At 42.7% G+C, this 26,079-nt stretch overlaps 1 protein-coding gene across 2 annotated transcripts; it reads right to left on the reverse strand.

The window, feature by feature from the left end:
• Positions 1-4,231: 4,231 nt before the first annotated feature.
• Positions 4,232-25,867, reverse strand: LOC149273641 (1-phosphatidylinositol 4,5-bisphosphate phosphodiesterase gamma-1-like). Of its 2 annotated transcripts, none has more exons than XM_089506074.1 (32): positions 25,657-25,867; positions 16,120-16,272; positions 15,877-15,970; positions 15,192-15,239; positions 14,861-14,945; positions 14,458-14,541; positions 13,959-13,980; positions 13,766-13,836; positions 13,579-13,680; positions 13,376-13,494; positions 13,093-13,178; positions 12,752-12,872; positions 12,197-12,365; positions 11,951-12,073; positions 11,613-11,714; positions 11,031-11,218; positions 9,487-9,687; positions 9,283-9,402; positions 8,981-9,161; positions 8,782-8,859; positions 8,373-8,476; positions 7,833-7,932; positions 7,536-7,605; positions 7,269-7,426; positions 6,978-7,074; positions 6,665-6,889; positions 6,236-6,384; positions 5,787-5,901; positions 5,395-5,556; positions 5,207-5,295; positions 4,636-4,805; positions 4,232-4,274 (listed from the first exon to the last, which is right to left on the reverse strand). In XM_089506074.1, exons 1-32 carry the CDS (start codon positions 25,865-25,867, stop codon positions 4,232-4,234), a joined length of 3,840 nt encoding a protein of 1,279 aa, XP_089362200.1. The 2 variants fall into 2 exon arrangements, with proteins under 2 accessions (XP_089362200.1, XP_089362199.1); XM_089506073.1 differs by having other exon boundaries at positions 7,836-7,932; positions 13,766-13,838; positions 13,943-13,980.
• Positions 25,868-26,079: the final 212 nt, after the last annotated feature.

Genomic DNA, 26,079 nt, shown 5'->3' on the forward strand with positions numbered 1-26,079 from the left:
CATTGTAAATGTTTTCAGATCTCCTAAGATCTTTCCCAATTGTTTCAATACATCTGACCTGTAAAACTCAGTAGACCTCCCCATTTACATAAATCTAGAGCGCCTGCCCCACACATTTCTAGTGGCGCGTTTGACATTTGGAAGTCTCCCTCCGTCTGCGGAACTGTAATAAGGAGATCGCTGCGTGTTTTATATGAACAATCCTTCAAACGAACTAGCGTGTATGGAACATGCTAGCGTTTACGGGGACTCTATAGCCATCATATGCACAGATGATCACTGACAGGTCCCCTTAAATTTGTGTAGTGCCCCCCTTGAAGATGCTGGGGGGGGGGGGGGGATTCTGCAGAACCCACCCCAGCTATTTGCCATGCAGTGGATTGTTTTAACATCGTATACAATGTATTTTCATATGTATTCATTGGTCAGGGGTCTCCCAGAGACACTGGAGTCTCCTGTTTTAAGGGGGATGTTCTCTCCCATGGTCATGATACACTGATGTATACGCAATGGGTGGCTTTGCCTCGTTACCTTAACCCAGCTATGGAAGAGAGAGTTTTGTCTACAGAAGCATTAACATTTGCATTTTCCTTTTAGAAGCCGATTGAACATTAGCAAATGGACACTGTTCATTAAGAGGACAGCACGCCCCCACTGGGTTTCCTTTGGTATTGCAATGTCTCCTTTAGGGCCTTGATGAGGAAAGAGACCACGATTGATGCCATAACGTATAGGAATCAAAGGGATTTCCAAGACCCAGCGTCCTCCGCTCAAATTCTGTGGCAAATCGGACTCTCCACCCCAACCCTGTCCCAGGCTCCGCTCCTGCTTACTGATCCAATTCTTTGGATGAAACGTCCCGTTCAGTGTGCTGGTACAGAAGCTTATTTATATGACAACTACAAGATAACCGTTTAGTATTCAGAAATAGTTTACTACAGAACTTTCTAGCAAACAAACATGTTTGGATCTAACCAGCTATCAATAATTAAAAAAAACCAAATCAAACTGTTTCCTTTACTTGTTTTTTCTTTTGATCTTTTTGGTACCATTTACCTGCCGTAGTTTGACTTATTTTTAATAAGAGACTCGACATCTCATGATTGACAATGTAGGGGGGGGTGTTGTCTGCATCTTCCGTATGCATTCGCTGACCAGCATATGCTCCCATCAAGTATCTTATTACACCAAAAAGCAAAATGAGATATAGCTGCTTCAAAATGTGTTGAGCAATGCTGCATCTTTACAGTTGTCCACCTTTGGGACCGCCTGATCAGCGGGTCCCAAACGTTGACAATGCAGGGCTACATTCGCTCGATATCACACATCCTTGTGCCGGAGAGTGAAGTCAAACATCCAAATGCTCTGGACTATAAAGAGGTATGTATACGTGTGTGTGTGTATATATATATATGTCCTTAAGACAAGAAGCCAAAAGCAAAGTGCAAAAAATCTTAATTTTTCAGGTTTATTGGGTGTCAAATATGCCACAAATGAAAGTTTATAAAATGTACACAACTGGAATGAAAGTTAAACAGAACATAAGAAAATAGTTTCCATTATCAGCTGCAATGGATATTCTTACTTTGGGTGAAATGTAACCTTGTATGCTTGTCTACAAAACACAAAAATAAAAAAGACCAAATAAATTAGGGAGGAGATCGTGTTGGATTTCTCAGGCGTTTGCAGGTAGAACTATAAAGTAAAAGCTTTACATTAAATCATTAAAGCACACGATTACCAGCACAATGCGTTCCCCTTACTTCAACATTACAGGAGGTTTAAGATATTCGAACATCAACTGTAACCAACATTGATTGGAGCTTATTGGGCTACGGGCATGTATGTAAATATCCATTGTTCCCGATATACCTCCGGACGAGGATGATGATGTACATGGCGGCAGGTGGGACTCGGCCGCGTGCTGTGAGCCAGAACAGATTTAAGCTCTCGTCTTTTGGAATCGTGTCCTTGCAGTATCCTTCAGCGCATGCGCAGGAACACATGTTCACAGAGAAGGCTTAACTTACGTCAGCCAATCATCATTTGGAAACCAATCATTTGATTTCTAGAGTTCCCAGTCAAGTTATGGGTTAATGTGCCAATATGCCAGCTGTAAGCAATAGTGTAACAAATTTAACAAAACAGGGTTAAAAATCTTAACTGGTGATTTGGGGGAAAAAGAAAGGGAATGCTCCAACTATTAATATAAACACTTCAGCCTAGAATGTTTCGGTTTTTTTGGTAATGCTTGTATGCTTTCTGAAACCAGTTCAAATAGCATCCATGTGATTGACAGCTCAGCGCCTATTGACTAGAATGGGAATGCTACTGAGCATGTGCAGTGTACTTAAGAATGCTTCCTGCTTTCATTAGAGGCAGCTGGGGGAGGAGTTAAACAAGACCGCCTTGATTTCTAACTCCAATAACTAATGAATGCCCGCATTGGTAAGTATGCCGTAAAATGCATCGGCATCCAGGCAAAACGGACTCCAATAGGCACTGAATATGAAAATGTGACAGGCATGCTTCTTTAACACATTTTATGACAAATAAATGTCTACCAACTAAAGCCAGAGTTTGATATGTCCGTTTGCCTCGGTTTTGTAACGTCATGTAATTGTGCCGTATATTACACTAGGTTTTTGCTGGCAGGGAATACACGTTGCAGGCTTCAAGATCCCAGACTACAAGGCCCATCAGGTTTACCTTATTGCTGGTACCTTCTCATCAACAAAACAGTTGTACACAAGGATAGTCAAAATGGACTTAGATTACAGCGGGAGCCTTAAATATTTAAGAATCATGTTAAAAATGTGTTACTTTTCACAGTCTGGTTTATTAATATGGTCTCTCGCACAGTTAAAAACTTTCCGTTTCAGCTTGTGTCCCTTCGAAGACAGCCATTACCCCTTTAGAACGTATCGAGTATAAAATAAATCTTATAAAACGGAAGTGCTGTACGGCTAACACAAAAGTAAGAACCGAAGTTCAGGGAGGCCAGCACTTCCAACAGCAAAGTGCAATACAGATTATCACTATCATAATAAGGCAACGGAAGCTCTCGCCACCGGCGAACCGGTAAGAAGAGTTAAGTTATAACAAGGCCAGCGTTGGGATATATCAGACTGTGCAATTCAAGCGGGGCAATCGCCTACACAGGGAATTAAAGCGAAATAATCAGCCAGTATTTTTTGTTTTTTAATTTACTGAAGCCAAAACATTCACTAACTGGACCATATAATCCGAACGCTGTACATACGCGTAAAATAAAAAGCCTTGATTTGCATAAAGTGTTAAAGAGAAAAACCCATTGCAAGTGATGCTACGAAGGAACAGCGATACCGATTATCATCAAGACTGGAAACTGCACCCGGCGAAGTTCCAACGACACGGCCACTTTAACCGGTTTGGTGTGTGGTCACATGACAATTAGAATTGATTTTCATTCGTAATCCTAAGTGGTGCAGTTCCCATAGGAACCGGCAGATTGCTCCAGCTGATTGATCCATTGGGCAGTTTAAAAAACTATTGCCCCTTATACACAATCCTCATCGGTTTTCAACCAAGGGCAATGATTCTGGTACTAAATGCTTCATGTCATCCCAGCAGCCATCTTAACCTTTAAGAGACGCACACCAACAGCACCACATCAGGCTGAAAGTTGAACATCTTACCCCCAAGACACCATTTTAATTTGCTCCTTAACCCAGTGCAATGAAGAAGAAAAAAAAAAGAAAATATTCCTAATATCCAGCAGAATGAAATGGAATGACGCTGCAAGGTAAATAAAGTTGTATGTGTGTATATAAAAATATCCTTAGAACACCCTTAAAGTGTCGCAGGGCAATGAAAGCGTTGTTGGTGACCCTGGCATATTAAAAACATAGATTGTTTCGCCTCCCTGCATTCACAGTTTCACAGAAGGTAAATGACTAAAACTGTAGCACGGGGTAGTTCAGGCCAAGCTGAAGGGGGGTTAATAAGATCCCAGTCTTTGCTATCTGCCCCACTGATATACAAGGCATTTAATAGAGAAATGTTTGTGCTGCAGGGAAATCATTCCCTTTAGGGGTGAAAATAACAGTTCTCCATGTGCCACACTGAACGTGCAAAGTCCTAAGTAAATCGCACCTACTCTGGGTTCAGGCACGGTTTACAGAGAGAACACCAAGGAGAATAAGGATTCCTCTGGTGCAAAAATGAGCCGAACCCGTAACCCGGCGTTCCTTTACAAACGATTATCTCCGCTCAGGCGCGTTTTCCGGAGGACCCTGAGAAGAAAAAAAAAATACATTTTTTATATCTAATAAATCTACGTTATTCAAGTATTTGAAACCCTTACATATCATGACAGCAACCATAATAAAAACCTCTTTCCCAGAGACATATCTTAGCCGGCAGCGCCCCCAGCCACCCCCGGCCGCCTAACCCCCCGGCTGCCGTCTACAGTGCCAAGCGCTGGGTTATGACATCATACCCTGGCAGGACGCAGACTAAGGTTGCTATAGAGGATATAAAATTATGAAAATGAGCTGGTCCTGTGGTGTCCACCAAAGTAAAAAAAAAAATAATTGCCAGACATTGAAAGGGTTAAAAGAATATTAATGTATTTACAGTACACCGCGCCGTTACCTCCTCTCCCTATCAAAGTGTTCAGGTAACTGCTCCTGCGAGGCGCGCAAGTCGTCCAACTGATGTGACGGGAATCTTGATTCCGAAGGTCCGTCCCAGCTCCGTCCGGCAAACGGGTCACTGATCCGTTCTCTGGGAGCAGAAGCTCCGTTAACCTCCCCGTTCTCCAGCTGGAATAAAGAAATATAATTAAATATGTATATATATTTTTTTAGGAAACATAAAATCAATACATATATGTAACTCAATAGAATTCATCCATTAGTCATTCATTATTGTCCTTTATAAATTATATAATTTTTTTTTATACTTACCTGAATGCTGCCCTGTTTTCCAACATGGCCGCCTGGCTGCGGCAGGCTCATGGGCACGCACCCAGGCTGCCTCCTGTTCTATCCCAGAGCATGCAGAATTGTGCGCAAATCCTTATGGGACAAGGCGGAGGGGATGGCGGGTGTATACGCGCATGCAGACACACCCTGCCGAGCAGCCATGTTTGTAGTTTTTCCATGCCGGCTTAATGCCAAGTCCTTCCTCAAACCCTCACAACCCTCCACCTAGCTCTTCTTACCTTGCTGGGTTGGATACCAATCCAAAGGAGCAACGACGCCAGCTCCAGATCTTCACTGTAGTTATTCTTCAGGGGAACAGCTCTGTAGCCTGCGGAGGAACGCACATTTTCCATCATGCAGACCAGAGAAACACACACTTCACGCAAAAGATATTCACCGCAAAGCTCAGTCCCTCCTCAAGCCTTACCGGTTTTGAGTCCCCGCACCACAAAGGAGGCTTGTGCCAGGAAGTTCTGATCACTAAACATGTCCTCCTCGTATACAACAAACCGCAGGAAGGCGAACTCCGGATTTGCAACGTGAAACCTGAAAGCCTTCTGCGCCCAGACGGGGTTCAAGCCATTATCCACTGAGAAATAAAGCAAGAAGAGCCGTTAACTCAACAGAAATCACCTCCCTCATTCACTACACCAGCTCGGCTGTTATACTCCATGTGACGGCCCCTACCAGGAGATGGCAAAGTAATTAAGGTGCCTTCTACACATTATCACTTCAGGTATTCACATACAACCCTAGCCGATCATCACTAAACACCAGTAAAGGACTTGATATTTCAGAAATTACCGCCACTCAACTCACCCACAAATTCGGTCTTATGCTTGACGTTATCATACTCTGCCCCGCAGACCTCCACCTCAACAAACGGACACACGATTCCTCTCCCATTTTTTGGCAGGTGTCTGGCTCCCAGGATCTGCCAAAAAAACACAGACCAATCAGAAACATGTCCGGCAAACCCGTCCAGGATAACCCCTCTCTAAAAACCCGTTACTGGTCCCGGAACGTGATTGGCGATGCTACAACGGTGGGGATCATCAAGGTGACAAACCCTTCAGCCGTTTCTGGATTATAATCCACATTTACCCACACAAAGGATGAAATACAGCAACATAGACACGCTTCCACTTTTCATGGAAAAAACACTATTATTCCAAAATATTGTTTTCAATACGTATGGATACAGGTGAGGTTTAAATGCTGAGAAAATGAGACGCAAAGAGTAGGAAGAAATAAAAACGGTTCCTCACCTCGACACAGACGTTTACCGGCTCCAGCGATCGCAAGGAGAATTTGTCGAAGGGATCGAACATTTCATCTCTCATGCTGCTTGGCTGCAGGACGTATCCACAGCGTCCTCCTGAATGGAATAGAGCCTGGTTCATCTGCATGGGCTTGTCTGAGACAGAAGACAGATACAAGTGAGACGAGGAGAAACGAGACCTAGTCTCTGCAAAGCCCGTCTATGTCACTAGGTAACAGAGCTTTTGGTGAGCTTTTTAACATGACCTAGAACTACAGATCTAACCTGGAACCTCCAAAAAGAAGTCTTCCTACAGCTGTTTCAGAGACAGATGTAACTTGTAGGGCATCACAATCGCCTGTTCTTTCCTCCTCTGAGCTGTTTTGCCCACCGAGGGGTTGGGGGAAATATGACCTCGCAGTTGGGCGAAGCTTACCTGGTGTTTGGAAGTTGAGGGCCACTAGTTGGCTGCCGCATATCCACATAGGCATTGGGTCGTAATTCGAGGAATCAAGACGCTGGCCTTTAGGATAGATGCGGGAGAGCTGCCGTCTATTGTAATGCAAGAACTTCTTCCCTTTCAGCTTGTTGACGTACTTCTCAGCTTTTGTCTCAGGAAAGGATGACATGTCACGGTAACAAGCCCTCTCGGTGCCGATCTCTGGGTAAAAGAACAAATTATCACTAAACTGTCACACTTTCCACCTACTGTGCCATCTTTCCTGACTCTAGGACACAAAGTCACTCACTCTCTTCATCAAAGGGCACCGGTCGGCAGTATATGACAAGTTCTGACAGTTCCAAAGCAATCTTCTTCCTACGCTCCATGATCTTGCCTTCTGTGAGCTGGAGAATAAGACGAGTGAATATAAACAGACAAGAGGCAGAGCAAAGATACACAGAGAAAGATTCAAACGGAAGGAAATAATCCATTTGGAGCGGCAAGTGATATCCAAACAAGCATACAACGAGCCAAGAGGGAATAGAGGCCCAAAATGAGACATTATACAAGTGGTGGGTAAGCATAGTTGTCTACATACCCGGGCATCTGCTGTCTGTGCCACCTCTCGGATCTTCCTCACCCAATCGTGCATGTCTTCCAACGAGTCGGCTGCCACATCCAGCGGACATCGAGTCACCGACGGGACGTTAATGGAGAAGACGTAAGGGCGGTTATTCATGCCCTCATGTCGGATGGCTGGATGGAACAGCGACAAGTCACTATTGCTACGCATGTTTTACAAGTTGCCGTACACGACACAAACATTTTGATACCCAAACGCCATCTCCGCTACATGTTCACTTACCGATCTGGCAATTTGGCACATCGAGAACTCCTCCCAAAAGGTCTCCAAGCGGACTGTTCTCATCCAGAGGCTGGGAAGATTAGAAAGTCGGATGAAATAAAACATGCCCGGGTCATGGGTTGCATTAATAGGAAAATATTTATGTTTAGGACACTATGGTCTAACACATCAGTTCAGCTCCTTGAAGAATTGTTTCACAACTAATGGAAGAAGTGTGGGTTCTGCTACATAAGGTAGACACGGAGGCAGTGAAGGTAACGGAGCCTTAGAATGCAAAAATGAAATGATTAGCACTACTACCTGGCGTTCTGGCTCTGGTTCGGCAGGACTGAAAATCTCCTCTACGTAGTTGGCAGGGAACCACATCTGTTTTTTTCCCCCATAATCTCCTCGCCACCTATAGGACAAAAACGTGCTGATGTAAGCAAATTTTGTTTAAGACCAGAGAACTCATTTTTGTTTAAGACTAGATACGTTTAACAACTTATCACTTTTTTATGGTAGTACACCACCAAAATACAATCAAAGGCAAAACGTACGTCAATTCTAAATTCTTGGCTTAAATAAATATCAGCCAATCAGAGTTGGCCAATTTTGTTAATGGACAAATGAATGAAAAAGAATCGTTCCATGCCTAATTCTAAGATCTCAATCCGCTTTTATCGGAGCAAAAATGGTATCTACTTTGCGAAAGGGTCCCCTATGCTCTTTGATCCTAGGCACAAGGAAGCGATGTATTGGTATTGCCCTCGAGAGATTTTCTGACCCCCTGGGAACCCGACGGCTGTCACTTAGCAACAGAGACATAGACGACAGCCATGCCTGCCTTGTGCTTACCATCCACCCTCTTGCTTCTCCACGTTCTGGATGATGGCGTTCTTGGTAAAACTGAGTTCATCTTCGCGCTGGGCTTTATAATCAAACAATGCCCTGACAGAGCACTGGGGGGGAGACAGAAGGAGAAAGAGCCGGGAGCAGAAAATTAGGCATTTAAAAAGGGAAAAGACAGAGGATCAACGTAAAAGGGAAACCGACACACAGTGACATGTCCTATCAAACACAAAGTTCCTTGGTCCATCAGTAGAAAACTGTCCAGGGAGGAAAAATAATAATACAAAGGGGATATGGAGGCACAGTCGATATTGGAATAATTCTTCTGCAATGTAGCATTTAATATTTGGGGGGTTTATCATACAATGAAGTATAAAAATGTCAGGGGGGCTTTACATAAGACACACATTACTACCTTGAACGTAGGCATTGGGTTAGCTTCCACGTAGAACCCAGGATTCCGTCCTTCATACAGAGCTCCATAATCCGGCTCCTAGAAATCAAGGTCATTGTATAAATTACATCTATTTTTTTGTTATTGACTATTACATTGTATTTAGAGCGCACCGGCAGATTCCATAGCACTATTACAGTAACACATTTCTTGCACTCACAGCTGTACCAATCTTCTCCAGGGTCTCCTCGTTGATGGGGTACCTCAGTTTCATCTTCCGATAAAGGGGATGCTTTTCATAGTAGCTGATTAAATCCACCAGGCTGTCAAACTCAGAGCTTCCGAGGACCACACTCTGACCTTCCTGTTGTACTCGGCAATGCTTGATCTTCCCCTCTGCCCTAAAACAAGAGGGAAAACGAGAGATGGGGAATAAGATTATTATTAGACTCAAATAACAAAACAGAATCGGTGCAAAAAACAAGAATCAAAGCTGTAAACAATGCCGCATGTTTGTCTCACCGGAAGGATATGGCGTAGGAGTTTGGCTCGCTCCTCTTGCGCACTAGGAAGGCACCGTCCCGTGGAACTCTCATCAGCATATGTTCTGCTTGTGTGCGTGTGAGGTTGGCATGGTACCACCTAAAAGATTTTAAAGTATTTTAATAATCCGGACGACTCTGAATTATTGGGATTTGTTTATTGAGACGTATGGCCATTGCTTACTCTTTGCTCTCATGAGCGTTGGTTTGCGGGACCGGCTCGGTCAGTCTCATCTCGAATTCATTGCATCTTAAGGGCATTTGTTGGTAATGAGTGATCAGGGCATAGAGGCTCTCGAACACCAGGTTATCTGTCAGGAAAAACTTTGGGCTCCCGGCCTCCTGTCTGGAGTGAATCCTACAATGCTGGACTTTTCCATTCCTCCTGGAATAAAAAAATTCATTAATCAGGCTTTATTAATAAAAATTATAATATCTGACTTTCCAAATTCTGCGTTTTATAGTTAAATATACAAAAACTTGTGTAATTGTGTTTACTAATTAAATCAAGCAGCGCATTTATTTAAATATCCTTTTCCTACATTACTGCTCTTTGGTGAGATTTTAATGAAAAGATACCCAACGTGTGGATGAATAAAAAAAAGTTATAATAACGTATGCCTAAAAGGGCTCACTTTGTGCACAATTCTCCAAGCCACCGGGCACATACATCGATAGGGAGATGTCATGATTAACTCATATAACGTAGTGGATGCATGGAAGGGTAACCCAGCAGAGGTGGTTAGTTTCTTTGTTTAAGCATTCAATTAGTTAATCTGAGGTTAATTTAATGTGTTTCTTTGTGAATGCCCTCTGTATCTGTTCTGGCTAGAGGTGTCATCTTCCCAAAGGACCCCTGTGGTGATTCATGGCCTAACAGATAAGGACCCTGAGTTATAGGAATTCCATTCCTATCTTAAGTGGGGGGTTTCCATCACCTTTACCCCACCATAACTTATTGGCACATCAAAGATGGGACCCGATTCTTGGGGATGGTGTCATATAATCAGTCATGTGGTCAGAGGGGCGTTTGCTTGCAAAAGTCTGATTTAGGGACAAAGCAGCGACCTCAAAGCAGAACTCCATGATATTCTGTGATCAGAACAACATCATAAGAAACCATCTGGACTTAAGGAGTTCCCACAGGCCTACTTATTGGAGAAACTCGTGAGTGAGGGTCCTGTGTTTAAGTCCTATTGTTTTTAAGAACTGTTTGCTGTTTTACTTTTATTTGGTATGTCTTGTTTTTGGTAATCGTGGCACTGTGTGATCTTTGTCTTTTTGTTATTAAAATATTCATAATCCAAGTCTGTCTTTGGGCTCTAGTATCGATATCCACAAACCCTAAGAGAGGATAACACGTTACCATATTGTTATTAAGTTTTACAGGATATATATATATATATGTTAGTTGCCCGGGGTGGGTTGATATATATATAGAGATAAAGGTTCTAATTCGGATTTCTCACGAATCCGGTATCAAAATCGTGAGTGGTGGCAGACTACCTGGGGGGATACAGGCAGGATTTGGGGGTTAATTTGGTATAGCTTATGCCTTGTTAAGGGGTCAAGTTAGTAAATCCAGAGGCCTGGTGCTATTAACCCCTTCATGCCCACGCCCTCCACACAGTCACGGCTTGGCAAGTAGTCCTGACCGTGACAGGAGACATTAGGATTCAGTAGGCTCCTGTATGAACAAGGTCCCCATTTCCAAAATGGCAGCCTCACCAGAAGGACAGAGTGTAATCCCCTACAAACGTCTCGCTCTCCCGCACCAGGAAGGAGCCATCCGGCGCCCCTGTCTCTATGCAGTAATCTGTGAGGAGGCGCTCTGCGATGTGCCGACCGTCTCGACCCGCTCCCAGCTTCCCGTGGAACCATTTCTCAGTTGAGTGCAGCTCTGAACTGTTACTGGCCTGAGGAAAAAATGTTGTTGTTACATATTAGATAGAAGGATCTATGGACATTATATATAACTAAAGTTTACACAGGGAAGGTTCACTTCTCAAGCACCTAGACCAAGGCCTACGGCCAGTTGACACCACGTTCTCAACGCACGTACGGATGATATGTTCCACCATAGTAAAAACATAAGATGAAATCTCAATTCTCTCACAGATAGAGTCCACGTGGTTCTAGTTGTAGCCTACTGCCATAGCATCCATTTATAAACAAACCTTTTCCTCACATGATAACTCAACAATAGACAGCATTTTTTTTTTTTTTCTTTAAAAACATGGGCTTTAGCGAGTGTAAACTTTTGTATTTTTATTAACATTCATGACTTATGACTGCCTCTGGGCAACATACCTCTTTCTGCTCCTCTTCTTCATCATTTGTCTGGCTGGTTGTTGTCTCCTCAGAATAATAGATTTTGCTGCTGGTGAGGACGAAGTAGTGAGGGTACCATTCCTGTATGTAACAAAGCGAGCCATGAAGTATAAGACAAACACACCTCTTTAATTTTTACTTTGATCTAATTTTATCATCATAAATCTAATAATATAACCCTACTCCTGTCCCCACTTTGCTTTCCCATTGACCCCATTTTAACCCTCCAGGATTGATATTTACAACAAGGTTCCTTTTTTTCAGGCCCTTATCTTTTTTTTTTTTTTTTTTTTTTTATACTCTGGCCTACAACGTACGCGGTTGATGGGATCTTGCAGGTACAATATTCCATTTTTGATAGAATTGCTTATATCATTCTCAGAATAGACAGTGGAAGCTGGAATCTCCTCATAAGTGCTACCTTCAGCCAACTTCTTGTGCTGCAACAAGAAATGTTTCACTTAGACACACCATGTAGGACATCAAGCAGTATAAATGTCAACACTTCTGAAGCGTTCTGCATTTTAATGCCAGGTACCAAAAAAAAAAAAAAAACAACTTACCTTTATGAGAATTTTCCGTTTCAACTGGTTGGGAGATGGGAGGCCATCAGCCGCCGCATCCACTGGCTTGGTTAGGAGCATCTCCCCAAACACTTTCTTAAAGTGATGAGCCATGTTCCTCTGTTGGGCAATGCTGCAATGGTCTTCAATGGATAGGATGACAGGGTAACTATTTCAGGGACAAAGACACAGTGTTAGGATATAATGCTTCTTGGTGCAATGGAGATATGATGTGATGTGATGGAGGCAAATATCACATCCCTTAGAGGTGTTGGGTTTGGGAAGGATCGGTCTTTTCTATTCTCGCTTGAGACTAAGAATATTCCATAAACGTTACATTTCTGAGCACACAGAAACTTTGTGATATCCTCTAAAACGATGTATGAGCTATTGAGAAGTATAAGGTTGACACCTGAAGGCATCTCCTTAAATGTTGAAGACAATGGTGGTTTTGCCAACTATGCAGGTCAACTCTGTGCTTTAGGACATTATTCAGCCATTGAAGACCAAGTAACTATTATCCATATTCCTGACTTGAACAAACACAAAACTTACTCAGATGTGACAAAGGCATGTTCTTTAATGGTGTGAAGGACCTCGGAAAACTTTATTTTGGTGGTCAGTGTGTGTCCATGATAAATCACCGGCATCCCATCTGGCCCATCCCAGCAATCCACTGAAAACAGATAGACATTACCAGTCGCTATTCAATGATCAGGCTTCATCAGACAGCATACCCACCAAAAGATGGGGCTGTAAATATCTATTTAATTACTCAGTTAAGGTATTATGTAGCAACTACGGTATATCCATGTTATAAAAACATTCATAGCTTATAGAAATGAAATTAGGAATACACATTGCAAAGGACAGGTGATACAGTATATCTGACTTACATTCTATACAGCGACAACCCATACGTAGACATCGGGCATACGCTTCTAGGGACGACTCACTGGAGAACTGATCTCCCGTTAGATACCTATGGACAGAAGGAAATAAGGTTACAGTTCGAAACATATGTAGTATGTGGACAAAAGATAAGAAAAATGAACGATTGAGCAATGGACCATATGAAAGTGTTAAGGGGAAATAAACAAACAGTTTTGGAGAAAAATAAACTGAGGTTAAAGGCAGGAGACAGCTCAAGGTCTAAGTTGAAGAAAGCAGCATCCTTACGTGTTGTGGGAAGAGGAGATCCAGTAATGGGACAAGGGGTTGTCCATGTTTAGCGGACACACAGTGTCCAGCTCTGAATTCCACAAAGTGTTCTCCTTGGAGAACAGGAAAGTGACAAACTGCAGATAAAGACGGAACAATTAAAATGGGACAAAAACTACTCAAAAGTAGGTTAAGAACAGGCAACACGGACAGATAACTACCTCGTCAAGGGTGAAGTACGGTTCATCAATTTCTCTCAGAGGGTCACGTAAGTAATGGAACATGAAATCTTGCACCTGGAGAAGGTCAGTAGCCCACGTCTCCTGCAGGGTTAAGAACGGAAGAGAATAAGATGCAGATATCGTCAAATGAAACACAACTTACGTCAGACTGATGAGAAAAAACTACCTTCTGATACGTCAACAGAAAGTTCTGGAAATCCAGCAGGGTTACTTGATACTGGTCTGGTCGCTCTCCACCTCTGGAAGAAATATGGTATTAAGAAATGTCTGCTACCTATCTCACGTCATCACTACAAAGTCTTACAGATGGAGCACTTTGTGTAAATAGGAGTCAATACGATACCTGTTTTGGATGAAACTCTCCAGAAAGGGAATTGCCATCTAAAACAAACAAAAAAACAAATATAAGTAATATATTGGGATTTCTGTAAATACTTGCAAGTGAAATATTTTTAAAACATAGGCAAACATTTTCGGCTACTACTTGTGGGCAGCTGGTCAACACCACCAAATACTCACCTGATCTGCGGCTCCAGCAGCTGGATATGCCGGCCGCACACCAGTCGAGTAGGAAAAAAGTAGCGGCCGGCCGCACATATGCAGCTGTCGGCTGCACCGACGCTGTCAGACAGCCGCCACATTAAAGTGCCAGGTCCGCTCAACCATCCCCAGTTCAGCCCTGGTCAGGAGGGCATCGGGTAACTGCATATATATTTTATTTTCTGAGGGGGTAGGGGCAATTGACAGGCCAGTACTATATCAACTGTGATAAGGTCTGTAGTTTTACAACCGAACAGTCTTGAGGGCCCAGAATAGTCAAACACCAGAACGGTCAAACACCTGGGATTCTATACGTACCGGCTTCTGTGCGCTATACATGAGGTAGCGATAGAGCTGTGCAAACTGAGCATAGTTTATTTCTCTGTTTCTTTGCTCCACTTCCTAAAAAGAGAAAATAAGGAGAGACATATTAAGAGGGAGGTGATAAAGAAGCACAAAAAGGGATTCAAAGATAAATGTTACAATGACTGCACTAAACAGCCGCCATTTTTAATTATTGGCCCCAGGGAAACGCTGATGGGAAACAATAGGCTCTGTGACAATATAAAAGGCTTTAAGGCCAACATCGGACGGTTATTTGGACTGTAAAGGGTATAATCGAGACGGAACAACATGCAGGTTGGGGTGGAGAAAAATAAACGAAGAAGTGAACGGGCAATACAGGAATTCGAGGAGATTGAAGAGAAACAGAGTATCTAACCGTCAGCCGGTCTCGCAAGAACTTCATGTTGGGAACCCTGTAGTTGACTTGGGACAGCATGTTTTTCAGATCCTTGACAGAGATCCTAGAAGAGGAGAACATGTTTTTAGCCAGGTAGGCATCAACTTGAGTTACAACCTCAATCAATTTAAGGCCAGTAGAAGACAATAAGATGTTGCTCTTTGATACAAAGTCAAACACCTACAGAGGAACATTACACCTGTGCAAATATAAGCTTTAAGTTCTAGGTCATCTATAATCTTTTTGCAACGTTATCTAGAAGCTAGAGAAACGTAATCATCACTATGGCAAGACATTTTCAAACACTTACTTGTCCTCCCTGTTTCTGTCCAAAGAGTAGAACTGTTTCCGGAGCCACCTGCAATTGCAGAAAAAAAAAGGATCAAGAAACATAGAATATGAAGTGGATTTCATTATCGTGGAATCAACCCAAAATTGGAAGTTCAACTAGGAGTCATAACTAAAGTGTCAACATAGTTTTCTTTTTTTTTTTTTTTTTTTTTACTTTTGATCTCTCGATAGGTTGAAGAATAACTTCTAACCGGGAAATAGAACAGCACGTTTTCAATATTCTGTCACGGGATGGAAGTTATTTTGTTAGGATGGATTGAACCGTCGAAAAAAAAAAAAAGACCTAGAAAAGAAAATGATCCACCTGCGCTAAACATGTCTATCTTCAAACCGCGCTTGTGATGGTGAGGACTGGTGATCCAAGTCTGAGAATTATACGTACGAGTATAACACATGGGATAAAGCCTCGAAGCCGGCTTCAAAAGAGGAAACCTATATTTTGAAGCCAACGTGTCTCTCCTCGCCAGATGGACTGTAAACGATGTGTGTGTGTGTGTATTTTGGCCGCACCCTATAATCAACGAGATTGCCCTAACCATAGATCTGCTACACAGCGGCACAGAATTTTTTTATTTTTTTTTATAGGAACCAAGAGCTAATGCTCCCGGGATTTAAGAGGTCTTGCATTGGACCGGAAGTCTTACCTTTCGATCTGTAGCGGGGTTGGAGCCTGCAAGGTGTCCTGGAGAAGCCAGTTCAACCCCTTAATCCACATGTTTACTTCTTCCTCTGAAGTGGCTTTAAAGTCAAAGGGAACAGGGCTATTAGCTATCCTTCAGTTGGAGAACAATAAAACAATTTGCAGAATCGATCGAGCAATATTTTATTGCTTGGTTACTGATGTGGATATATTAAATGTTAATAATGCCAGCGTATCAGAGGCCCACCTTGCAAGCTTAGGGTCTTCAGACGGAATTCGGTCCCATATAGAATAACGAAGCAGTGGTCTGGCTCCAGCCGTACGGTTGCATCCTCTTGGTACCGGTCAAAGTCCCTTGAGTTTTTACCTCTCCTGATCTCCTTCATTTCCCTGATGTCCACTAGGATGAGAGGAGGAGGACAAAAAGGTGACATATTTTCTGGAACAGCTTCTAGATACATCAGGGGTAGCAAGAGTTTATCAAGTTAACTTTAGTTTTTGTAACTTCTGGTTAACCAGGAACCAACCAACCAAGTCCTATTTCACTTGAAAGCCAATGGTTTGATGTGACAGCCGATACCACCAACCTATTACTGTTTTTGGTTGAAACACAGCCTTTAGAACCTACAGAAACGAAAGCTCTACTTAGATATTCTTGGATAGCGTTTAAATTAAACAATGTCCATATTTTAATGGACAAGTAGTATGGAACAGTCAACATCATTTTATAAAGGTGGAAGTATTGTCTATCAAGGTTCCTCCAAAACCTCCACGTCTCCAAAAGGGGAGCTGAGACACGTTAAATCATATGGTCCCTAAAAGCGTACATGAGCACCTTGCCGTCCCACAGGTTTTAGTCTTCCATGGCAGACTTTTAGCGGTCTTCAAACTTTAGTCCTCAGTAATGTATTGAGATCTTCCCAAGACCATCTATCAGTTGCATCAACTTATTACGGGAGACTTACGGTGAACACGTACAAGGAAACAAGAGTTACAAAAGCCCATGTACATATATCCGTTGACTATATTTGAGCTTTTGGGGGGGTTTTTGTCGGTGGTATCATATAGATACCAACAAGTGACGCATACAGGATGACATATAGGAATAGAGGGGGTGAAGAGCAGGCGGCAGGTAGGGGATGAGGCAAGATGAGCCTGACACAGGAAGCAGCTAAGGAGGAAATCAGAACGTTGGTATCGGCGCAGGTGCTCGCATGCGGTTCTTACTCTGCAGATCAACCACATCCTGCTCTGGTCCCTGAAAACCAAAGCCATATCTAGGGAAGGCCAAGTTGACAGACAAAGAAGTGCCAAGAGTAACATCTTAGCAGCAGAAACAAACAAAACAAGACCTACGTCTAACATAAACCAATACGTTCCACGAGATTCTACAGCCACCATAAGTGCGTCATCGCTAGGAGATCAGATCTACGCGCAGAACCACCGGGGCTGTATATAACAGAGTGCTTTAGGCGCCACGAGGTAGAAGTTGCACTTTTTGCTATGGAGTTTCCATTCTTTTCACCAGAACCGCTCTTTAGACACTATTCCCCACTGCCGAGGGAAACGGGTGACAAACCTCACAACGCAGGCTTCTACACATTCCTGGCGGCACCTAAAATTTAAGTATTTCAGACCGAAATCTACAGGGAACCTTTTTTTCTATGAAGTTGGCTTCATAGAATCTCTGCAATGCCTGCTGTGAAACGAAACCGGAATTACTGAAATATAACACAGAATCCTGTTTCTATTCATTAACGATTCACTCCCGATATCAGAGCACCTTAGAGCAAACGGCAGGAATAGTTCATCGATTGCTATGGTAACTATGCCATAAAAAGAATCCCTCTGTAGGAATAACCTGATCGTTCTTTTTGGGAGATTTTTTCCCGTTAATTAGTAGTATTTGATGATCACTGTGTAGGTGCAGCGGTGTGGTCTTCTTTATGGGAATCAATTCAGCGAAGCTGCCCTAATGGAATGATCTTTAATTGTCTTCTGATCTGGAAAGCTCTCAAGTCCTCGCTCCAGGCTTTTGGGATAACATATAAGAGACATCCAATGTACATCGAGTTCCTGACCTCAGATTATCAGGACCGGCTCAGACAGCACTGGGTTTGTATGTAATGTACAGAGACCCCCTGACTGCAGATTATCAGGACCGGCTCAGACAGCACTGGGTTTGTATCTAATATACAGGGACAGGCAGGTTTGGGCTTGTAGCTAATGAGGTACAGAGACATCCCCCCCCCGCAACTGCAGATGATTTATGAAGGGCCCTCCTCATCTGTTTCTGTAAGTCAAACCAGTGCCTGCTTTTGTGTCACATGGCAATTAAGTGATACCAGCAAAAAAAAAACAACAAAAAAACAAAAACAAAAAACCCACATACGAGACAAAACACTACATAATTAAAGATTTCTGGAAAAAGAATCTTTCAACGATACTAGGAATTCTTTCTAGTGCTGTATTCAGTTTAAATAAGGAGTCAACGTTCAGTCTAGTTCTATAGGAACCGTTATGCAGTGCTTGCCGACTGACAGATGTAAGCAGGCAGCTGCAAGCAACATTTAGCAGATTGCAGGAAAGGGGCAATGGCACAAACCTAATTTACCTCGCTGATCCCTGGAAAGAAAAAAACGGGTCTGAGTGGCCATTAAAATTACAACCTAAGTGAATTTAAAGCCATGAGAATTCACACTCCAAATCAACTCTGGTTTAGTATATTATCTATTTGCGAGCCTATTCAATAAAGGATTCCGCGAAAAGCAAATTAAATAAAGGGAGTAAAAAGAGAACCATTTGTATCAGAGGGGAGTAGAGGGGAGTACGGACAACGGCTCCCGATATCCTCGAAATGTCATTTGGGGACCCAGGAGGCCGCTCCATTATCCGCTCATATCCTGCCCCAGCCTTACCCAACGCAGAGGGCAATCAGTCTGATCAATTTCCAGCCAGACGGACCCAGGGGAGCGAGCCATAGATGGACTTCCGACCACATAGGGGATGCTCGCTGTATACGACGAGGGGCTGATAAAAGAGAAACCATTCCACTCGCCCATAACATACACAATAAACGCTTAGAGATAAACGAAAGCCACTTGTAGGGGACAGCGTTGGCTACTCAACAACATAATACGTATACAATGTAGAGAACGGAGAATGCGGGATAATGCACAAGAAGAAAGGAACTTGCGCAAGTTTTGGGGGCAGGAGGAGAGATGACGGAAAAGCTCGGACTCATCATGCGTTTAATCTGGGCCTGTATCAGTTACCGATCCATCTGCAAGTAACAGGATCTACTTGGACAGATCGATAACCAGCAGACAAGCTTCCCATGGGGGCTCCGCCAAGGGCATCGAGCTCTCCGGCGCAATACGGCAGAATACATGATCGGGGGCTAAAATAGCATGGTTAAAAGAAAAAAATGTAAAAAAAAAATTTTCATTGCCCCTTTCTGAGGGCGGTTTTCTAGGAGCTCGGAGTGTTTGCTGGGTATGAGGGGATCACAGGGTTCTGCAGCCATAAAAAGTAACAATAATGTTTATAGAAACAAAATAAGTGTTTATAAATTAAACAGAGTGAATATAATCTGACTTTTATATGCCTTACTCTCTTCCATTGTTATCAATAGGAAAGTAATTCACGTAAAATGACTCGGTGAGGCCCTGCCACCTAAATAAGTGTCTCACCTTAGTTATCGGAAATGATGCTATTTCTTAATTCTAGGTGGAGGGGGGTCTTATTTATTATTTATTTATTTATTTTTTAATGCTGTCTTGTACACACATATATAATATCTCGTATGTACATATGTAATCGTATAGACGCTCATCCGGTAGAAGCCGGCAGCACACGGCTCCTCGCGTGACGTTACTCTGTTGCAGGAAGGTGAACGTATGCTGGAAAAACACATAAAAAAGGACAAGGGAGGGGTAGTGAGAAGCACAAGAGAGCCCCTGTTACTGAAGGGGACACACTTTGCCTTGTGTACAACTCGCTAGCAAGAACACAGAACACCATACACACCGCATACAGCCGGAAATTTCCAACAACTTTTAGGTAGGGGAACGGCCGTATTTACATCTAAACAAGAATTAAAATTAATAGCTCAGAGAATAAGAAACCTACAGTGTAAAACAGTTAGAGAAATCTTCCATTCATTATATATACACATACATACATACATACATACACAAACACACACACACACAGAAATACATGGCAGACGCCATCATCGCAAGAGATTCCAGATCCCCTTCAGATTTTGTTTACTTGCTCGCTTTGGCCGTTTAACAAGACAATGGACAATCCGGAGACCCCGTTCCAAACGAGAGATCGCACACGTTTCCCCGCAAGCCATCTATAATGCTCACACTAGATTGTAAGCTCTATGGGCAAGGCCCTCGTCACCTGTTGTTTCTGTAAGTCAAATCGTTATGTTACATACTGCTTGTTATGTCCTGTCTACCCTTTGTACAGCGCTACGGAATATGATGGCGCTATATAATAAATAGAGGCCCCATCTTGAATCACATTTGCAGTTTAACAATGACAGGCATTGGAACGCAAACTGGACAATTGTCTTCGTTGATGGGTTGGGGCGGAGGAGAGACCGTCTTATCCAGAATTCTGTATTCCCATTTTATTAGTAGGAAATAGGCTTAATGGATATATATATATATATATATATATATATATATATATATATATATATATATATATATACACATACACACACACACAATAGCTGATATCTGTATAAACAGAACTCAAAACTCTGCATACAATGTGCGATGAGACAGATAGCGTGTCTAGGATCCAGTGCCTCTGGGTTTTTTTTTGGATTTTAGTTAATAATGCACATTGTGTTTCATAACCAGCTCCTGGAATGTTTCATTTCTGAGATGTTTCTGCTCGTGAATTAAATTAATCTTTCCCTGTAGAAATTTAATTGCTACGGAGTCTGGGTTTGCTGGCCAGCAATATTACTGTAAATATTCAGATCCGTGCTTTAAATATAACAAAGTGAATGGGGGTCTGGTTCATATATAATCCCCCCCAAAACAATTTATATATTATATACACACACCATAGACCCCACAAAAGTGACCAATAAAGACAAGCAGTCCGGAATCTGGAGAATCAGATAAAGAATTTGCCCTATAATCCTATGAATAATAATTTCTAGGTACCGGATTACCCTGGGCCGAGGACCCCCATGTCTTGAATCGTTTATTTACTCCAGAGATTTCGCCCCCCCCTGACCCCGTTGCCAAACCGTCGCTGTGCGCCGTGTCAACCCGGCATGAACCAGATGACTTTAGTTCTTCGCGGTGGAATTAAAAGGATAACTCATGGTTATTGCCATTTATTTTTTTTAACATAACAATGGGGACATTGTCTGAGATTTCATAAAACCTACCAATTTAGCTCGACAATAATTGTATCAATTACACAACATCTGTATTTCCTATAAACACTGACGGGTTATATATGTGTTTACTAAACAGAACAACGTTGCAAAATAATAAAACCTGGACTCGATGCTACATCAAGAATATAAAATAAATAAATAATAAGAAGAATGCAATAGAAAGTCCGGAGGTTGTCCCAAATACTACGATTAAGAAGCCACGTCTTCTTCTCTGGGCCACCGTCATGAGAAGACGGGGTACTAGGAGTTATTTAACTCTTTAACAACTTTTCAGATCTCATTTTCAGGCGGAAAAGTCCTGTAAGCTCTTGAAAGAGTTAAATAGTACATTATATAGATTGTAAGCTCGATGGGCAATTTTAGCAATAACTTTTATCGTCAGACCCGGCCCACCCAGCCGCCATATTAATTCAGCTCCTCCCTGCGTGATTTAAAGAACACGTGTAACCCTTTCAGACCCACACACACTGGAAGCTATTCAATGTGATGGCCTAGTCTGCCACGTACACGGGGTTAACGCATGTGAATGATATTGTGGATGTAGTGGTGCAGAGACTCTGGCGTAGAGAGGGTTAATGCACTTTGTGTTCAATGATAGGAAACGACATCACGGCCCCACGTGTGTGACCTCATGCTTCATGCGCGTTTGTTCAGCTTTAAAGCTGCAGCTACCGCTAACGACCTCTGCATGTGGCCCCTGATACACAATGAAGTCAACGGGGCCCTCCTGCCATCATTATGTACTTTAACGCATACTATAGTGGGGGGGTCACTTATGCATTTGCCCCCGTTACCTGCCCCTCTGCTATTTCCGGCCAAACAAATCTCTTTGCACTTGATGTAACAGTCACCTGTCGGCTCGGAGAACACTGCGGGCCGGGGTCCGAGGAGACCCCCGTAAGCATGCGCGAATACACCCCACCAAGCACTGTATACAGTAATACACATGCTCCCCCCCTGATCTGTATACAGTAGTGTCGGTCAGTGACAAAATCCTAGTTTCATCTCATTTTGTTCCAATAAACTCCCTTTATCTGCAGACCTGGAGGCCGCCATTGTTATCAGTGATTTGGGATGACTTTCCCAACTAAAACATCACACTGAAGGTAAGGCCATGCCTCCCAACTGCCTCGCTTTGCACAGGATAGTCCCGATTTTGCCACTCTATCGTGCTGTCCCCACCGAGCTCTACCTCTGCCCCGCTTTTCGGGCTCAGCTGGACAGCAGGATTTAGCTCTGCTCCTGAGTCCCGATTCCCTGAGGGGTTAACGTTAGGAGGTATGCGATGCCAATGAAGTCAAAGAGTGTCCAGCGGGTGATTAAGACTGAGCCATTCTGCCATGTAGAAACGCACTCCCACCTGTACTATATGACAACACGTAGAACTGGAAGGAAGACAATTCAAGTCTGCTTTTTTTTTTCTCCTCGGGAAATAAAAAGTAAAAAGAGACCCCTCTCCCCCCCAAAAAAAACAAAAACTGATTTTGATAATTTAACTGATAGTCTATTAAAAATTTTGTAGAGCTGTGTTGAGCCAGACCACAAGATCCCATTAATAGCTCTTTGTGCAGATATACTCTCGCAAAGAACAGACTGTGCACTTTATATAAATAAATTAAATATGTATTAAAAATAAATAAAAAATTATAATAACCAGTTGTCTCAGCTGAGCTACAGATGTTAAAAACAGCCTAAGGGCAATTCTTTCATGAGGGGTAAAGTAGAGCAAGCCTTATGAGAACAGAGGGGGTATAATATATATTTTATTATATATACACACGCTGCGTATATATATATTCTACACTAGATACTGTAAGCAGGTCCCTCCTCGCCTTTTATTTTCTATAAGCCAAGATTATTTAGAACTACAAAAAATAAAAATGCTATTTTTTTTCTCTTCAATGGCAGCGGGTGCCCTTCAACTGTGGGCATCGAGGTAACCCCCAGCCCAGGGGTCTCTGGAAGCCAACCCACCACCATCGAAAGGCAGCGCGCATGGAAATGAGACAGCCGGGGAGCTGAAGGGTTAACAGAGCGGTGGAAATAGCACAATAAAATCCAGGATACACCTGGAAGCTGGAAATAGACCGCGGGAAATGTACGGCTATTCCCAGAACCGCTATGCGTACACGTCGACACACAGGGGGTCTATAGATTCAGTTCATACATACATACATTATATATATACACACACACACACATATATATCTATATATAATAAAATAAAATAGATCTTATAATATACACATGGTAGTATATAATATTATATATATATACACACACAGCAATATATAACATATATATATATAAATATAATATATACGGACACCTAAACAAAACACAGAGACGTAAAACATTCCATGCAATTATCGAAAGGGAGAATGAATACCCAGACAGTCGAAAATCATGGAAAAATCCAAACCGGAACTCTTGAGGGAGGTTTTTTTTTTTTATAATTGCTATGGTTACTAATTTCAGAAGTTTAATCCCATTTACACAACGAAAGAGAACCCTTTACAGGCCGTGGAAGTAAAATAAAGTCGACGTCTTGGTTCCATTCAGCACATTTTTTCCCCCTTGACGTTCAAGGTTTTTCCATGTGTGGCGTTAGTGTTACCGTTACAGTATGTTTTCACATTTTGCGGTGTCAGCGGACATTTCCACAAATAGCCCCCAAAAATTCCCGTAAACCCCCCCCAAAAAGCGTCTCGGCTTTGGCTGCCCTCTCTTACACACAGAGATATATCATTGCATCTGATCCATCCCTGAAACCCTCATCTCCTGCTTTAACCCCTTGTTTTCACCCGCATCCGCAATGCCTACCTACAAGATCAACAGAGTCCTCCAATTGGCTACAATCCACTCACCCAAGCAGTCCTCTCTTACTGCCCTATCTCCCCCTCAACCACCCAATAGATTGTAAGATCACAAGAACAAGGCCCTCTCCTCCTCCTCGTGTTGATGTAATTTTATATTGCCTGTTAAATATTTCTGCTGTCCCCTAGTGTAACAGCGCTACGGAATCTGCTGGCGCTATATATAAAAGGTGTTTGGGAGTCGCTGATGCCTTGTTCAATCAAACATCCAGCACTCCATTGGCAGTCGCCCGTTGCCTAACCCCGACAGCCGGGTACCGGAAGATGCCTCCAGCGGGTAAACAAGTCTGATTAATACCAAAGACATATAACACACCTGCTATAAGTAGGCTGTGGACCTACAGGCAAACCAATGAGCCCCCCCCCCCCAAAAAAAAAAATATATTTTTTTTATATTTTATTTTTTAAAATTTTAAGACACATAAGATACATATAATGGCGCGTGGAATATCTGACATATTACCTTAGGTGTACGATCACAGGGATTATCACATGGATGTTGTCCATGGCCAGCATACGATCACACAAACAGGCAGCACATACGTGTAGCGTGTTTTAAGGGTTATGCTCTTAGGCCAAGAGTATATTCACATGCACTCAGGCAAGCCGTAATATACTCTTTACTTTACAACCCCTCGCTGTACACTTAAACACCTCTCCTGGTTTAATAAAAAAAAAAGTCTACAATTTTTTTTTTTTTTTATAAAAAGTGTTAAAAATTAAAATTGCCCCTCTTTATCAGTGCCTGAAAAGAAATCGGAACACAATTGAGCCTCACAGGCATCCTGAAAACCTGACACAAGCTTGAATTCATTATTAATTCATAATTTCATATAGCACCATCATACTCCGCGGCGCTGTACAGCGGCTTATCCCAGGATCCTCAAACGTTTCACTTACGTGCCTAGAAACATTCTTATTGGGAAACAATACCATCACCGGAACAATATTTTTTCCTGTCGTACGCTCTGTTCCAAGGAGGCCAGCACTTCCCAAGATGCACAGCACCGTGTGCGTATTATATACCGGTATATATATTTATTTATATAGGGCCATCATATTCTGCAGTGCTGTACAATACATATAATATAAATTATATAGCATGATACTTTGCAGCACTGTACGATGGAGATTGTGTATATACACACAAATGTGTGTGTTGTGGTAATTACTATAGTAACAGTTTAACACATAACGTAAAGATTTATGTAAACAGTTACCATTTAAAAAAGTAACAACGTTACAATGTACAGGTTCCACATACATGTAACGCCAACCATCTCCTTCCAGGAAACACCAACAATATCAAGTATGGCCCCAACAAGTTGGTTTTTTTTTTTTTTACCCGGTGTATGTAATTTGGGGGATTTGCACATATATGCACACTCATACTCATGCTCCTGCACTAATCTCTACGACACACATACACATAAAGACAGGCCCAGGTAAAGGCATAGACATGAACACTTACCTGCCCCCTCAACTTTGTCTGCCCCTCTGCTCCATGTCACTTGTCTGGTCTCCAGCTTCACCTGGAAGGTCCTCCTCTCCGGTTTCTGGGACTTCTTGGAGTAATAGAGGGTCATCACTGTGCCCACCTCCAGGCTCCTGCACAGATGGGTCAGCTCTGCCTCACTTTGCCCGCAGGGGGCAAATCCATTCAAAAGAGCCCCTGTCTCCATCATCCTTCCAAGGATCCAGCACTGGAGCAGACAGGGAGTGAAGCTTTCAGACCCCACACTCTTCAGGAGTGACCTTTCTCCAGGCCATGAGAGGACAATGCAAACCTGCAAGTGGACCTGCCTGCATGAGAGAGGGGGGGGAACAGAATAAAGCAGGGGCTGATGTGATCAGGGGAGGGGGCTCTTAAAAAAAACCCTCCCAGTCCTCTTTA

This window comes from Sceloporus occidentalis, unplaced genomic scaffold, assembly GCF_023333645.1.
Source record: "Sceloporus occidentalis isolate IW3139 unplaced genomic scaffold, rSceOcc1.0.p SCAF_362, whole genome shotgun sequence".
NCBI lineage: Eukaryota > Metazoa > Chordata > Lepidosauria > Squamata > Phrynosomatidae > Sceloporus > Sceloporus occidentalis.

Excerpts from the sequence above, each read along its gene's own strand:
- LOC149273641 (XM_089506073.1), bottom strand. The coding sequence starts at position 25,867 with ATGGAGACAGGGGCTCTTTTGAATGGATTTGCCCCCTGCGGGCAAAGT. Across the intron at positions 5,557-5,786 it reads GCATAAGACCGAATTTGTGG|TGGATAATGGCTTGAACCCC; the intron begins GTGAGTTGAGTG and ends TTTATTTCTCAG. Across the intron at positions 4,806-5,206 it reads TTGGTATCCAACCCAGCAAG|CTGGAGAACGGGGAGGTTAA; the intron begins GTAAGAAGAGCT and ends TCTTTATTCCAG.